A 17083-nucleotide genomic window follows, 5' to 3' on the forward strand; every position below is an offset into this window, starting at 1 on the left:
AGGCAAATGGAGAAATTGAATCTACATATGGAGAATTCTTATAGCTCAAAGAGCCGCCAGTGAGAAACGTCTCCTAGAGAGAACCCGAATAAATCGATGAATGGCTGAAAGGCCAATTCTTATATATTCATGTTCATAATTCAATTTAAATCAACTCACTCGAGGCTTACAATATTCCAATGTGTTTTTTATGTAACATCAAATCAGAAATCAACAAAATATTAATAGCAAAACCTTCACGTCTAAACATATACGTTATAGGATTCAAGAGACCATGGAGCCAAGCTCTGAGAAATCCCAGAGAAGAGCATCGGAACTCAGCACGCCCTCCAGAGATGAAGCCTGATCCATTGCTGGAATAAGGTTTGTGTTGCTGGAGCTGCTTCCACTGCAACTTGGACTCCATGCAATTGTTTCTGTCCTGGAGTTCTGTAGCATTACTGCAGCAACATGAGCTTTTCCCTGCGCAGATATTCCTGCTGGCTGCTGCATGCCCACGTGACTTGCAGCTTGTTGCTGCATGCCCTGATTACCCGTTTGTTGCTGTAGCAAGGTTGTCATGAAGTGACCCTGTTGTGTGGAGAATTCCGATAAATGATCCGAGGCTGTGAACTGCATCCCTTGCATGTCTTGATGCTTCGGCACATCGGCATTGGGCAAACTTCCGGCGGCAGTTGCTAAAGTGGACCTTGATCTGGTCTTCTCATTTATCGAATTCAAACTATTGAAACATTCTTTCGACTCATACGTCTGTACCGAGGGAAGATTCGATCTGTCGGGGTCCAAAAGCATGTCTAGCACGGACTTTGAGTATTGATCCTGATCGAATACAAACTGATCAGGGGTGGAGAAACGTCCTGCGAAGGCAGGAGACAACCCTTCTCTGGCATACAGTTGCTGACCTTGCACGGTCACTATGCTGCGTGCGAGTGAGCCGCTTGCTGACCTTACGCCACTCACTGGACCGCATGGGGAACTTACGAAAGTTGGAAGTGGCGCAGGCTTTGATTGAATAGCTGTTGATAAGCCTGTCTTGATCTTTTGCGTGAAAGCATCCGTTTCTGCTCGCAGGCCGGTCAGATCGTATTGGAGGAATCTATCAGAGCCGCGACTTGAAGATGGGGAGTTGATTTGATTCTCCCATGCCTGCTGAGTGTGACTAAGGGGACCAAATGAGATAGTTGGCGAGGAGGGGAGCTGCTGGTCATTCCGTTTTCGCATGAGCACGTTCAACATGTCGTCTTTGAAGCATCCCAGAGTGGCTTCTGCGATCTCGTTTCCCTTGGGCAAGGTTATGCTGCCCGCTAAGTCAGCCAGAAGCTGAGAGATAGGTTTGTGGGTGATAGGATCGATACCCATCTCGCAGAGCTTCTTCTTTAGCCTTGTGTTCCAGTAATTCTTAACGTCATTGTCTGTGCGGCCAGGTAGTTGCGCGGCGATGAGCGACCACCTGCAGCACGAAGCTTCGCTGTGAGTACAAATGGATTGCCTCGGCCCTCCAGGCTATTGCTGACAAGAAATCGATTGGCATACATGCGACAAGTGTACTGTACAAGCATTTCTGTGCATTCTAAAAGTACCTTCTGTTCGAAAAGACAAATTCGAACATGGAGGCTGAACTTTGAAGCTTCGTACAGTTACAATTTGAGGCTTGAGAGTAAAGCTGGTCCTAGATAACCTCCGAAGAATCGAAACAGATGGCTCTCCTTGGCAGACTTATGCTTATGCAGGCCAATGAGGAAATGAGAGAGTTACAGTGTTCATAAGCCACAGGTCCCTCGATCAAACATGCACAAACCGCTAATTAATCATGAAAGCCTAAAGGGAACGGAGTTCATGTGTCTCATCAAGCTACCTCAAGCGCATAATATGATGCAAGCTCAAGGTTTCCGCCGCGCACAACATGATCGTATGCAGGATACGTCGAGAGAAGTATAGATGAACAGATTCAACAGAAACACTAGGCTGCAAGCAAGACTGACACAGTGCGACTTTGGCACCGGGCACAAGAAACACGACAACATGAGAAAACCATGGAAGAACAGTACAGTGGAAGATTATCGATATGGGGCAGCGTGTCTATTGATTTCGTCGGCTAGCATCTATCTCATCTGGTTGTGGCCCAAACTGAAGTTTGGATTTGGAAGGGTCCGATCAGACAAGAGCTTGAGAGCGGTCAAGTGGCAACGCCACTAGAGGAGAGTCTGGCCGTTTCTTGTCGCTCAGGGTCTGCCTGATTGGATTGATCCATCAACAGCACAGCTTAGCTCGCAAAATCAAGCAATTCTCGATTTGGCAAACGTGGGAAAGATTTCTCGCGGGGAAGACAGAGCTTTGCATCAGGTTTGCATCAGACGATCATCATCATCCACCACAACTGCTCGCTGACTTCACAAAGGACTTCATCGCTCACGGGTCTTTCTCGGGCCCCTCCATGGCCGTCAATGCCCGTCATTCCGGTATGAATCCATTACGTTTGCTGCTGCTATAGTTTCTGGCATGCTTCGCCCGCATCAGGCCCCCGTCACCCTTCTCCCGTGCTTTTCTCTCTCAGCACTGTCGAGAATTTCGTGTTTTAATTCGCACCGACAACGGGCTGCGACTACGCACGATCCACCACTTTCCGCGGGTATATCTCTCCCCCTGGGCGTCAGCAACAGAAAGAGAAAAATTCTTGGCGGCGCTACCCGTTTCTTCTCAAACGCTTAGCATACGCGTTTCCGTTTGCCTAAGCTAATAATCAAAGAACAAGACTTCAGTCGCAAATCAGTTCGAAGACTTTACCTGCTTCCAAGCGCGGCATGTAGCTTGACGATCAGCTGCTCCTCCTGGTCGCTAAAGCGGCCGTGCTTGAGGTCAGGCCGCAAGTAGTTTGTCCAACGGAGTCGGCAGCTCTTTCCACACCTCTGCAATCCTGGCACGCAAGAACAATTTATCCGGTAACTGCGAAGTACATGCAAGGCATTGCAAGGAAATTACGAAGCATAGCAACGCAGTTGTATTAAAGCGGTACTGCAAACAAAGAGACTAAACTTCTGATAAAGAAATGGGTTACGTTACTGCGGTGCTACGGAGCTCTCTACAAACTAAAGAAAAAGAGCTGATCAGTTTAGAGAGACATGTAGCTGCAGCGCAAGGGCAGCATACTCCTTTCTGCTCAATTGTCTAGAAAGGAAATTCAAAATCGAGACACAATGGAATAACATATAAGTAATCCGATGAGCTTTGCTTGACAGCGTGCAGGTAAGCATCGATAGATATTGGGCAAGCTCACAACAATCACAGGCAGAGAGGGCCAAAATGCGGCAAACGGAGCGGTTCAAATGAAATAATATTCACGAAGGGATAAGATACTGAACGGAAGAATGGAAAAATCGTCGAAGAGAAAGCAAAACAAACGTAAGAAAAGGACGGAAGGATCGAAAAGGGAAGGCAAGCGAGCAGAGGTACCAGCTTTTTTGGGAAGGGTGCGCCAGCTACCGGTACCATGTTGGGAAATACAGGAGAGAAGTTTAGCGTCCTCCTCAGGGGTCCAGGGGCCTCGTTTGACAGAGTCCTTCTCGCAGCAAGGAGCACGTCCCATATTGAAAGAAGAAGAAGAAGAAGAAGAAGAAGAAGGAGTGAAGAGGAGCTGCAAGAGAAAAGAAGATGAGCTAAGGCTAAAAGGATGGATGCAATGGATGGAAATGGTGTGATACGAGGAAGGTGCAAGGAGAGTTGAAGAAGAAGAAAAACAAGGGGTGTGGTTTTGTGGGCAGTGGTGGGTGGTTCGAAATCTTTGGTCTTTGCAAGACTGGGCGGCTCGCAGCTCACAATCACGCACACAATGGCCCCTCTCATGCTCCACTCCTCACACGAGCCTTAACACCCCCTCTTTCAAGCCTATCTCTCTCTCTCTCTCACACACACACACACTTACTCTCACTATACATTACTCTTCTTGATTCATTGTGTCTCCATCTATGCATCTATCAACACCTCCATGCATGCACATGTGGCATGCACACACACCGCACATGCACGCATGCACGTGTGTGTGTTTAGATTAAAATTTTTCATCAATAATTGAGCCATACGATTAATTCCTTAAAAAGTAAAAAAAGGGAAACATATAAAGAAAAAATGTTTGAGTTGAAAAATGCAACAACTAGAGTTTGCAAAAAATTTCACCAAAATTAAGAATATTGAGTTTTACAAACACAAGATATCGAATCCTCATGCATCAAGAAGCCCAGGTTTCGAGGTCAATGTCCACTTACCTGCCACCATCCAAACAAACTAGGTCTTAGAACATCATAGTTACATTTGGATAGATAGGTAATGCTTGTTTTCCCTGACTTGTTACCGCTTTACCTAGGAATATAGACAACCATATGAATTCTTAGATAATTAAAACAAGTTTAACACAACAAGACAAAGCAACCATAGACATGCACACAGACGCGTTTACTGAACTAAATAAAAAATTTACGGGCGTGTCTATTTTTGCGTTTAGAGACCCGCGTCTACCAGCACGTCTATATATCAAACACACGCGCATATAGACGTGCACGTAGATGCTTAAATAGATGCGCTTATAAACGCGTTTATAGACGTAAAAATAAACGCTTGTCAAACAGACAGACGCATATATAGACGCGTTTATAGACGCACTGATAGACGCGCTTTATAACATATTTTTTTTAATTTACAGAATGTTGTGTATGTTGTGTATGCTATATAGTTACAAGAATCCCATATCCACATTGTGTAATTCAATTCTTACAGCCAACCGCATTTTAATTACAATTCCAAATAAAACATTACAACTCCAAAACGCAATAAAATTGAAAGCTCAAAAAGTGCTTGTATATACATATAGCACGAAGCTAAGCCACGTCATGTGGCTTCAAGTACAAAAAATAAGGAAGCTAAGCCACGTCATGTGGCTTCAAGTACAAAAAATAAGAGGAGTGTATATACAAGAGGCACGAAGCCAAGCTAGTGGCTTTAAGTACAAAAAAGAGTAGCTAGCACTACTTCTACGACTAATCCTCGCTGCCTTCCACGCTCTCTTCTGCGCTCCCTTTTGCACCTCCTTCCTCGTCTTCCTCGTCATCTTGTGCATGGGCCTGTAAACAAGGGACAATATATATCAATGTATGAAAAATCAAATCTTTACTTATAATTTTGGCATTATTTAATTACTTTCAAATACCTCGGGGGCCGCTCCAATAGCCCGGGTATACTGCTCCTCAGTAATCAACCCGTCATCATAGAAGTGCCTCCATGTATCTTCTCTGTGATGGTGGCGGTGGTAGGCTATCTCCATAGGAGTAGGGTATCTGCCCACAATCTCAAGCTGCAAGATGACACACTTTGCGGAGCGATTAGTACAAAGAAACAACCTCCTAATAAACTACATAAGCAATATAATTTGAGATCGATACTTACAAATTGGGCCTCCCATGATTCAACACCCCCTGCTCCAAAATGCGCGCTTCCATATTCCTCCATCTGGATCCTTCGTACCTCCATGTGCTGCAGACTGGGGTCCTCCCTCGCTAACTTCATTGCTTTCTTCCACTCACGCTTGTGAGCGGTGTGGGGCGGGCCCCTTGGTGGTTGACCTCCCTCAAGCCTGGCAAGCTCCGCTAGTGCCTGCCTCTTAAGTGAAGATCTTTTATTGCCAAGTATCGTAACAATCTTTGACTTGGCCCATTTATCTGTGAACTGGCGATTGGGGGGGTAAGGATACCTAGAGTGAACAACAGCGAGGGTCTCATCAGCCAACCTCTTTGGCTAGTCTTTGAAGTGGATAAAGCAATCTCTGTAATTGTTAGCAATTACAGAGCGCATGAAGGCCATGATGTCCTTCCCCCGCGCATCCATCAAGATGCCTCTTATTTGAGTGATGTCATAGAATATTGTACCATCACCCGGAGGCACGTCTAAATCATCTGAATCATCATCGTCCCCACCACCACCCCTCCCAAGGCATTGTGCCATGCATCCCCCACCACTCTCCCTACTACTACGCCTGCTACCGTGTCGTGTCGAGCTCGTACGCTGGCCACTCGTAGCTGGAGACTGCACGGGACTACGCTGACCACTCGTCACTGGAGAACTGAGTCTCGATGGCAGAGGAGTACGTCGACGGCTCTGCGAGACAGAAGGACCTCCTGACGGCATGGGGGAAGGGGCATAAGACGGGATGGCAGAAGGGGCATAAGACGGCATGGGGGAAGGGGCATAAGACGGTATGGGGGAAGGGGCATAAGAAGGGGCATAAGATGGCTGTGCTGACTCCGCTGGGGTGATCTCAAGTGGTGTGGGGTGGTTTGGAGTCTGTAGTGCCGACTCCTGGGGAGTGTTTAGAGTACCCGTCATATACCTGTATAACTCCGCACGACTAGGAGGGTGCCCTAAAAGGTTATATAAGTCCTTCCAAATAGAATCCCAGGGATCAAGTGAGCTGGAAGTGCTTCTTGGCCACATGTTGAACTGGAAAAAAGAAAAAAAATCTATTACTGATGAGCTGAGAAGAAAGGGGAAGGGAAGAGAGGCTTACTGTCGGAGCGCGTCTATAGACACGTCTGATTAGCACGTCTATTTTTGCGTATAACAGCGCATCTATAGACGCGTATGTCTGTGTTTGCAAACAGGCTAGACACGCGTTTAGACGCGCCTGTAGGTGCGGTTTTAGACATGCTCTGAGACGCGCCTATAGATGCGCTCCGACAGACGAAATTTCTAAAAAGTAGAAAAGGACATTGCACCCGACACACAAACGTGACACTGATACCTAGATCATGCGTTTCTTGGATACGAGAAAGTACAAATCTAAAGAGAGCAAACTTCCAAACAAGATCAACTGCAAAAAGACTTACCTTGGATAGAGGTATGGAAGGTTCTTCTTCTTTTTCAAAGTTGCTTCTCCTCCTTGTTCGTCCTCCTCTCCTTTAAGCTTGGAAGTAAGTGTCGGTGCCTTCCTCTTAAGTGTAAGCTTGAAAGTAAGTATGGGAGCCTTCCTCTTAAGTGTCGAAACTGTGGATCTGCTAATAAGGAAGGAAGCAAGCCGCGCGAAGTATAAGTAATGTGAAGAAAAGCAAAGCGAGCATGCTAAAAGCAGGTTTAAAAGCCGCGTCTATAATCACGTCTAATAGCGTGTCTATAGGTGCATCTAAATACACAGAGTAGACACGCCTTTAGACGTGCTTTTAGACGTGACTGTAGATGCGCTTTTAGATGCGCCTTTAGATGCGCCACAGAGTTTAAAATTAAATATTTGAAGAAGAGCAAATTTGGTGGGTTGTTTGTTTGTAGGATGTCTTCATCTTCAACAAGTAGCTCCAGTGAGGATGAATCACTCCGTATCCACCATCGCGAAATGTGGTTGGAGCAAAAAATCAAATGTCTGTGTGATCGATGTCGAGGAAACATGTATCGTGCACGTAGGATTACACTCAATCATATCTCAAAGTATGGAGAATGGGATGTGACCGTAAACAGGATAAGGGTTTGTAAGTTAAGGTTGATTGAGATACCTATGGGTGTTCATATGTTTGAGTTATGATCCTGTTTTAATTTGATATAGGATGCAGTGCCACACCCGCATATGTTGCCCTATGCTCGTCGTGAGGAGGCGAAGCGTCGGCGATATGAGGTGGGATCTTCAGGAGGGACCGTTACAGATGCATGGAGTGATGGTGATAGTAGCCCTCCGCCATTACCTCATGAAGCTGTGGAGGAGGAGGTGTTTGATGATATGGTGCGGGATTTATATGTCCATCAAGGGAGGGATGATAGCATGGAGCAGGATGATCTTTTTACTACAGCATCGACTCCACTGTTTGAGGGGTGCACATTCTCTGTTCTACGTGCCTCCCTTGAGTTACTAAACTTGCAAACCATCTATGGATGGAGCAATGCAAGTTTGAATGCATAATTACTCAAGTAAGCTTTAAAGTCTATTTTGCAAACATGGTGAATTATGCTAGTGGGTCAATTACTCGAATGCTTTTTCTCATTTATGGTCTTCACGTGCAGGCTATTGTGTAAAATGCTTCCAAGGGAGAATAAACTACCGACCTCAAGAGATATGGCAAGGCAACATGTGACCTCTCTTGGAGGATTAGATTACAAGCGCATCCATGCATGTGCAAACGATTGCGTTTTGTTTCGTGGACTACATAAGGATGCAAGAGAGTGTCCTACTTGTGGAGAGGCAAGATATAGAGCAGATCTCAAAACCTTGGACGTGCCTCGTAAGGTTCTGCGACATTTTTCCATAATCCCTCGCATCCAACATATGTTCAAGTGCAAATCTATTGCAGAGCTCATGTCATGGCATTCCTCCCATCGATCAACCGATGGCAAGTGGAGAACTCCCGCGGACTCTCCTGTGTGGAAGCATATTGAAGACACATGGCCAAGCTTCAAGGAAGAACCTAGGAGCTTGAGACTTGGATTGGGTATGGACGGTGTGAACCCATTTGGTCTCAAAAGCACGTCTTATAGTGTATGGCCAGTGATATTGGTGAATTACAATCTTTCACCCTCTATGGCTATTAAGAAAGGACTATGCTGTCCCTTCTAATTCCAGGGAAACATAAAGTCAAAAACCCTGATGTTTATTTGGAGCCTTTGATTGACGAGCTAGAGATACTTTGGAGAGGTATCAAGGTGCATGATGTGAGCAGGCCTCCCTCGTCACGAGACTTCAACTACAAAGCAGTCTTGATGTGGACGATGCATGACTTCCTAGGCTATTACGAGTGTTCAGGTAAGCATTGCACTTCTAATTATGAATAGCCAAAGGATGTGGCACCCTAAACCCACCTTCAACTCTTAATTGTGTCTATTGTTCAGGTCTCACTACATCGGGTTACCATGCATGTCCTGTTTGTGGTCCTTCGCTAGTTGCCTCACGAGTAGACGCATTGAATAAGGTCATCTATGAGAATCACCATCGATTTCTCCCACCTGATCATCCTAGATATGTTGCCCCTTGGAATGAAGTCCTCCCACAATCACTCACCGTGGGAGATTGGATGAGAATTTGGGACGGTTCCACGACTCCTCCACCACTTGGCATGAGCCGGTAAGGGTTTGTAACTATTGGCTGGAAGTAAATATTGGCTATATTGGTTGGAAGTAAAGATTGCCCGCTAACACTTTATTTTGTTGAGTTACTCCATCTTTTATCGTTTACCATATTGGTCCCACCTCAAGATCAATCACCTGCTTGATCCCATGCATATCTTCAAGAATGTGGCATCTACCATTTGGGAGCATTTGAATGGGACACGAGATTCCACAGGCATAAGGAAGGATCTACGTACCACAGGGAGGATGCATGAAGCTTGGCCTCAAGAGAGACCAAATGGGTGTGTTTTTTTACCTCGTGCACCGTGGATGTTATCAAAGCTAGAGATGGCGATGGTGAAGCACGCTATTACTACAATTCGTACTCCCACTAGATGCATGAGGTGTTTGAAGGGAGCCTTTACAAAGAGCAAGAAAAGAGGTGTAGAGCAATTATATGGCTTGAAATCTCATGATTGGCACAAGATGCTCCAAGTAAGTATTTTATGTGCATAATATCTTTTTCCTTTCAAATTTGTGAGTGAATAGTTATAAGCAACTAATCAACCACCTCCTCGTGGGTTCAGTTCATACTACCTACTAGCATTTCACGTAGTGCATCGAAGGACGTGAAAGATTGTATTTACAAGATGGGCGAGCTTGTGAGGTACTTTACATGATACAAAATATGATGCGTATCAATGCTCCATGCAAGTTTGAATGCATATTGCTAATATGCTGTACTTTTTCATTTCTAGGTATGTGAGCTCAAAGAAAATAGATCCCACCACGCTTGAGAATGCTCAAGTTATGTCAGTGGAGGTGGTTTGTTTAGTGGAGGAGACATTTCCACGTTCTATTCTCACAAGCCAACTACATCTTATAGTGCATTTGGTGGATGAGATTGCTATATGTAGTACTATACATGCACGATGGTTGTTCTTTCTCGAGCGCTTCATGAAGACCTTGAAGGGCTTCGTGAGGCAAGACCCGAAGGTAGCATGGCCGAGGGTTGGTTGGTACAAGAGTCACTTGTATATATTTCTGAGTTTCTTGTTGATGTGGATAGCTCTCTCCCACGACTATGGAGAGATGATGAAGACCTAAGGATGACCTCTATTGTGCCTCAAGGAAAAGGACGCAACAAAGTAATAGGCATGGAGTTGCATAATAGTATCAACCTCTTTTGCGTGCTTAATAGTGATGTGATGAAAAGATGGGTGACAAGATACAAGGATGCAAAGGCAAGAAGACAAGAAGAAAGGGCCCTCTTTCGTACACACCACAGATTTCGTGTGCCATACCCTCAGTATCTAAGAGCACTTCCAAAGGATATTCATGTGGATTGGCTACTTGATGAAATGGAGAAATCAGAGAAAGATGAGGGGATGCATATCACAATGGAAGAATGGGAGTATGCTAGGGGATGCATGAGCAAGGTCGGTATATAGAATCTTATGCATAAGTTAGGAGCTTTCAATAATTTAGATTGCTTATTTAATTGATTTTTTCTTGGTGTAGCGCACTATGTTCAATGCTATATGGTGTGAGGGCAAGCATTTTCGAACACAACGGATCGATGATAAGAGAAACACACAAGACTACGACGTCATTGCTAGCTTTGAGGCAGCCAATGGAGCCATGGATGATTATTGTGGCATAATCCAAGATATTATTATGCTTGACTTTCGACGCTTCTTTGTGTACGTTTTGGATGTAAAGTGGTTTAAGGATGTGGTGGAAAGAGGCCCTAATGCAACAATCAAACGCCATGCAAGTGGCTTTGTAACTATTGACTCCACAAAGTTTTGGCAAAGTAGGAAGGACACACTAGTACTACTGCAACAATGTGAACAAGTACTGTGCACACATATAAAAATACTTGCTTTTAAATATTTGATGCAAGAAAAATAACATGATTGTATTTGTGTTTGAATTAGGTTGTCTATCAACCAATGGTGGATAATAATAGATGGTGGCATGTCATACCTACTATGCCACGTTCCAAAGTGATGTATAGTACATTTACTAATATGGAGCGTATGGAGGATGATCATGGCCATGGACGTGATGATGACCGTGATACGAGAGAGGAGGATGATCATGAGATAGGAGATACAGATATTGAGGCCATTACCCGTGAGGACGAGCCTACCATTTGAGATGCTAATTTCGATGAGCACATGAGTGGCACAAGTAGTAGTGGGTTGAATGTATTTGTAGATCTAAACACTTGTTTGGATTTTGAAGTAGATAGTTTGGCAAGGGTTGATCTCATTGAGGATGAGATTGAACTGTAGCCCCATAATTGATATTGGCAAAACTATTTTACATATTGTCTCATTCTCGTCATCTCACTTAATTCTTGTATATGTGGGCTTGCAAAAAATTATGTGCTTTGGTAATCATGGGCAATGTTTGGAAAGCAATGATGTACACCAAAATCTCGCTTTCTGTATTCTCTGGTTTGCGTCTATCTATGCGTCTAAATGCACGTCTGATTCTCAGTGTAAACATGCAAATAAACGCACTAATACACGCGCAAATAAATGCGCTAATAAACGTGATGTTAGACGGGCCCGTATTTTCTTAGTCTCGGGGGGGTCACTCATCATATGTAACCCTATCACGTGAGTTCAACAGAAGGATTTTTTTTATTTCTAAAATTTACAGAAATAAATATACATGAGGGACTATTTAAAATAGTTTTGGGAAAATTTTACAGATTTGTATAGAAAAGGGGTACATTTTATAAATGAAATTTTTTACAGATAAGGGACTTTAAATATAGGCCTTGAACGCAGGTGATATAGAGGGTTTATACATAGTGACCCCCCCGAGTTCTTAGTTTAGACGTGCAAGTAGACGTGTTAATACATGTGCAAATAGACGAGTTGTTAGACGCGCTTTTAGATGCGCCCGTAATTCCTCTACTAAAGCAACGCCTATAGACGTGCCCGCTATTTTGCTCATCTACCAAGCGCATCTATAGTTGCTTTGTGTTGTTGTGTAAGTCATAAATGGTGTAAGGAGCAAATGAGTGCATGGGTTGAGAAGGGACTAAAGAATGTATGGGAGGAGTAGTGTGCTTGGTGTGTGGGGTGGTTAAAAAGAGAGTGTAAAGGGGAGATTTTAAGGGTTTTTACATAAAACAATAATTCATAGTTGGGGAATTATACGTGTGTGAGTGTGTATGTGTGTGTAGAAAAAAGTATTTGTGTGTGTGAGATACATTTACTAATCAACATTATTGTGTGTGTGTGTGTGTGTGTGTGTGTCTAAACTTGCCTCAGTAAGATGAGACATTGGTGTTCCAAATCATAATCTCACATAATTTTACTAACATGGTGATATGAGCAAACCCTAATCCCCCTAAACCGTACACCCTAAGCCCTAAACCCTAACTCCATGCTCCAACCCTCTAAACTTAATTCAATAAAGTTGAGACACTGATGTTTTTAATTAGAATCTCACGTAAGTTAGCAAAATAATATGATGATAATGATTGATAAAATCATAAACCTAAACCTTAAACCCTAAGTCTCCAAATTTGAATTTACCTCAGTAAAAATAAGATCTTGATGTTTTAAATCATAATAACACACAATGTGAGTAGCATATATGATGATCATGATTGATAAAACTAGTGCATTACTTATTCTAGTGACTAGAGGACCAATATAAGATCAATATCGAGTTCTATGCAAGTGGAAGGTGGCATCAAAGAGAACGGCTTCAATGGAGCTCCATGGCTTCACAGTCAGATCATAACTTTAGGGAAGGATGTTTGCAAAAATAAGAAAATCAAAATGTGTACAAACTGACAGATAATAGTTAAAATGAAAAATATAAGACCAGATACCCCAAATTTGTCTTGGACACACAGTAAAAATATATAATCAAGGAGGGTGGTGGGTGGGAGTAATCTCCAAGTTTTAAGCTATAAGATGTGTCAATTTTTTTTCAAGATCTTGGGAAAGGAGCTTGGAAGGAGGGAGAGTAATGGGGACATGGATTATTATTTTCTCAAGATATAAGAAATTAATAGATCAATCAGAATCCCCGTAAAAATGTCTAGAGAGATAAATCGCATTGCTCTAGAAATGCTGGACAGACTGTGATGAGAAGCATTAGAGATTTTATGATGTAACACAAATTGGTCCTCTAGTGTAATGTCACCATATGATGTCTCTTGATCTACCTCATGTTACTATATGCAATGTGCTTGCACAACTATGCAATACTTGTCCACTACAGTGCCAAAATTAATGTTAAGACACCAAAATAATACAATAATTTCTCTACTCTCCCAGTATAATTGTTAGCATAATTGCCAATATAGCCATCAGTACACTACTATATATTGCTAGATATATCAAAGTATATATCAATGGATTATTGAGAATTTCCAACATGAATATTGATGGAAATAATAATAGATTTCTGTGCAAAAATCAAAAACCTCACTACAAGACATGGGTCTCTTTTTCAATGCTGTCTATCGATGGCTCACAAACGTGGGCATGAAAATCATCAGTACGGTTGGCAGGCCGGGAAGCTCTCGATGTAGACAAAGAAATGCTATCGGTATGGTTGTGGCTATGTACACCGGTATAGTCATCAGTATATACTAACCCCTATATCGACGTACATACTGACAACTGACAATGCTTCCACCGACGCTTCCATCGACTCTAGGTTAAATTTTCCATATCGACGTTTTTACAGAATGTCATTTCCAGGGAACCCAAAATAATTTTTGACCACAAGTTTGGTCATTTGAAAGATAAAAAATATAAGAGTATGTACACCAAAATTGAGATCAAAACACTCATATATTGATGGTAAACTTAACATACAAATGTACAAAATGGTACAAAATGTCACTATAAAAATGAGAAGGCCAAACATAGGAAGTCTCAACAATGTCAAAACAATCAATCAAGCATTTCCATCAATGGCTTTGTCTTGAGCCAAGTCTTGCTTGCCAAATAAGTCTATCTCAATTTTATATATAAATCACCTATATCATCATCCCCTATTTTATGTCTACCTAAGACTTGATCCTCTAGTTCACCCTATATCTCGCCCTCTTCTTTCCCAAAGTTGTGATCTCCACCTTCCTCCATTACAGTGTCATTATTGTCACCTTCTTCCTAGCCCATATCTTCATCTTCATCCTCTTCCCTAGATCCATCAGCATCATTATTTGGATCTTTTACCAGCATCTCTGTATCCACATTCCTATCTTCAAAAATATGTTTGCTTCAAGGAGCAACTTGGACCGCATACCACCATCTTGGATCCAAACGATCCGTATGAAAGACCACCTACATTGAAGATGCAAATTAGATGCTAGGAATTATTATATTAATTTATGCATAAGTATATAAATATATAAATATATATATATATATATATATATGAACATCTACCAATATTTGATTCAAAATGAAGATATTAGGTTTTAATCAATTCATTAGTATGTACCTGTTCACAATGCTCTGGAAGAACTTTCACTGGTCCAGGATCATGGAGACTATATATAGCATTGGGACCATTGTAGATAATTCTAAACCATTTGACATTAAGAATGAAAATACTAAATCGTGTAAAATCAATTTTATAGATCTCACGTATGGACCCACAATAATCTAACTACGAGGAGAGAAGATTGGTATCAGAAGCACTTGCTCAGCTATCTTGTACAAAGTTAGCCATGACTCCACAATCATAGGTGACTCTCCTTGAATCGATGCATTCCACACGAAAATATCATCCATGTGACCATAATGCACTGTAGTTTTTGTACTATAAAAGAACATGATTAAAACAATGAGGATGCATTTTGTAGTGATTGTGATCATAAATACCCAAATTAAGTAAAAAGGTAAGAAACTTACATGTGGCATACATCCAACTACAAGCTATCGGTCTTGATCAGTTACGTCGTCTCCATCATCTTTAGCTTCATGTAGAGCTTCTTGTAGCCAATCACATGACATGTGTCTTAGGAGAAGAGCAAAGTTTGGTGGATATGGCACCCTTCGCCTATGCATGACTCTAAATCTCATCCTCTCATTTATTCTTTTTGCTTTGCCCTCTTCATATCTCTCCACTCATCTTTGCATCTCGGGACTATTGAGGACACAAAACTTATTGAATTTCTCTCTTTGCTCTTCACTCATCTTTCTTTCAACCCCTTTACCTTGGGGAACCTCTATAGTGACACAATCATTGTCCTTGATGTTCCAAGCATGTGGCATATCAAGATCCATGGATGCAAGAAACTCTTTTATGTATATTAATGACTCTTGCACAAGCCATTCCTCTTCCATTCTTGCTTTGGGTCTAGCTCTTTGACTTACAAATCCCTTCAAAGTTTTCATAAATCATTCAAGAAAAAACATCCAGCGACTATGAACGGTTCTTGCAATGGAAACCTCATCAACTACATGTAAAAAGAAGTGCACCTGAGTTGTCATAATGCTTGAGGGAAAGCGCTTCTCAATCAAAAGCACAGCTTCAATGGAGTCCACCTTAGCTCTCTTGATGCTCGATATAGAGATGTCTTTTTGTGAGATTTACCTATTCCACATTCACCCTCAGATTCAACATTTTCTACCGATCATTTAAAATTGTATGAAATATAATGAAGGTGATATGATAGTAAGAATACCTAACAATGCCATTGATCTTACAGATAGCTTTGCTAACATCTTTCGATAAGCATCCTATCACTATAATTGGGAACATAAACTACCCAAGCAACAAAGGAGTATCATAATCATATAAGTTACATGAAAGCATCACAATCGTAGTTCCACTAAGCATTCAAGCTAACATCTAGAATACCCATAAGACTTTTTGCCAATCATGGGACTTGAGGCCATGAAGCTTATTGTCCTTTGTAAACTCTACCCTAAGGAAATGCATGTGTCTGAAAAGATGCAATTTCCACCTTCACCCTTGCGTCCTCTACATTGGAAAGGATCCATGGTGCCTTCAGGAGAAAAATTCCAGGAGGACACTCAGGTTTCTGAACCACCCTCTTGAGTTATATGGTTCTACGCACACACTCTTGGGGCCACAAGTGAGGCATTTTACCCATCTTGTGCAAGTATTCTCAAGCTGTCCTTGTGTATTTGTGACCAACCAAGTGTGCCCAAAAAGAAGCCCCTACATTCTTGAAGATATGCATGGGATCCAAGAGTGATTTGTAACTCACTACAATATGGAAGGTTGTTAAAGATCAATAGCAATTACATACCAAGAGGAGGCTCCTCACTATTAGCTCTCCAATCTAGTCATTTGCCTTCCTACAGACTGTCAGTGGTGGATCAAGCTAACCTTCACATGTAGGATGATCAAGCAGAAGGTATTAAGCATGATCTTCATTAATGATCTTCGTCGTATGTTTGGAGTGCCGTGCATTCAAACTAGGTCCATAAATAGGACAAGCATGATACCCTTGTGTTTTAAGTCCTACATATATGCATGCACAAATAGGTCATTAGACATGAATAGATCACACCACAATAAAGCATAAAGGTATTGATCAATAGGCATGCACAAGCACATACCTACGCACTCCCCATATCTTGGATAGTCATGCGTGGTCCACATCAACATTCCTCTGATGAAAATGTTCACGGCCCCCCTCGGGTACCAGGGCTCTAGAAATATGAAAGACACATACACCCCTCCATAGGGTCTGCAACTCCTCTCGATCAAGAGTTCCATGTACACATCCATATTTTTGGCCTTGTATTTCCCCGGCACAAGTATGGCAAGCATGAGGTGTCCCTTCTTTCATTAGGGGAGATTTGGGGTCTCAAAAGGGCCCCCAATTAGTGTTTCCTGATTTTAAGGGATTAGAAAGAAATTTGAGGTATACCAATGAGAGTGCTTTGACGTGTGGGGCAATGTCACGTTGAAGTTGACAAAAGCATTTAATTGTGTACATACCTCTAACCTAGAGTTTGGACCCATGATCTTCACTCCCAGCCCTTGATCA

At 42.4% G+C, this 17083-nt stretch overlaps 1 protein-coding gene across 1 annotated transcript; it reads right to left on the reverse strand.

Annotated features, from left to right (window-relative positions):
• Positions 1–264: 264 nt before the first annotated feature.
• Positions 265–3583, reverse strand: LOC147881869 (uncharacterized). Its single transcript, XM_087401465.1, has 3 exons — positions 3451–3583; positions 2785–2914; positions 265–1450 (listed from the first exon to the last, which is right to left on the reverse strand). Exons 1-3 carry the CDS (start codon positions 3581–3583, stop codon positions 265–267), a joined length of 1449 nt encoding a protein of 482 aa, XP_087257591.1.
• Positions 3584–17083: the final 13500 nt, after the last annotated feature.

Source organism: Dipteris shenzhenensis, chromosome 30 (assembly GCF_047967505.1).
Source record: "Dipteris shenzhenensis isolate YYH24624 ecotype China chromosome 30, Dip_SZ_1.0, whole genome shotgun sequence".
Taxonomy (NCBI): domain Eukaryota; kingdom Viridiplantae; phylum Streptophyta; class Polypodiopsida; order Gleicheniales; family Dipteridaceae; genus Dipteris; species Dipteris shenzhenensis.

Bases quoted from the DNA above. Each gene is read 5' to 3' on its own strand.
- LOC147881869 (XM_087401465.1), bottom strand. From the start codon at position 3,583: ATGGGACGTGCTCCTTGCTGCGAGAAGGACTCTGTCAAACGAGGCCCC. The intron at 2,915-3,450 runs GTACCTCTGCTC...CTTGCGTGCCAG, and splicing joins CACCCTTCCCAAAAAAGCTG to GATTGCAGAGGTGTGGAAAG. The intron at 1,451-2,784 runs GTAAAGTCTTCG...TTCGTGCTGCAG, and splicing joins CATGCCGCGCTTGGAAGCAG to GTGGTCGCTCATCGCCGCGC.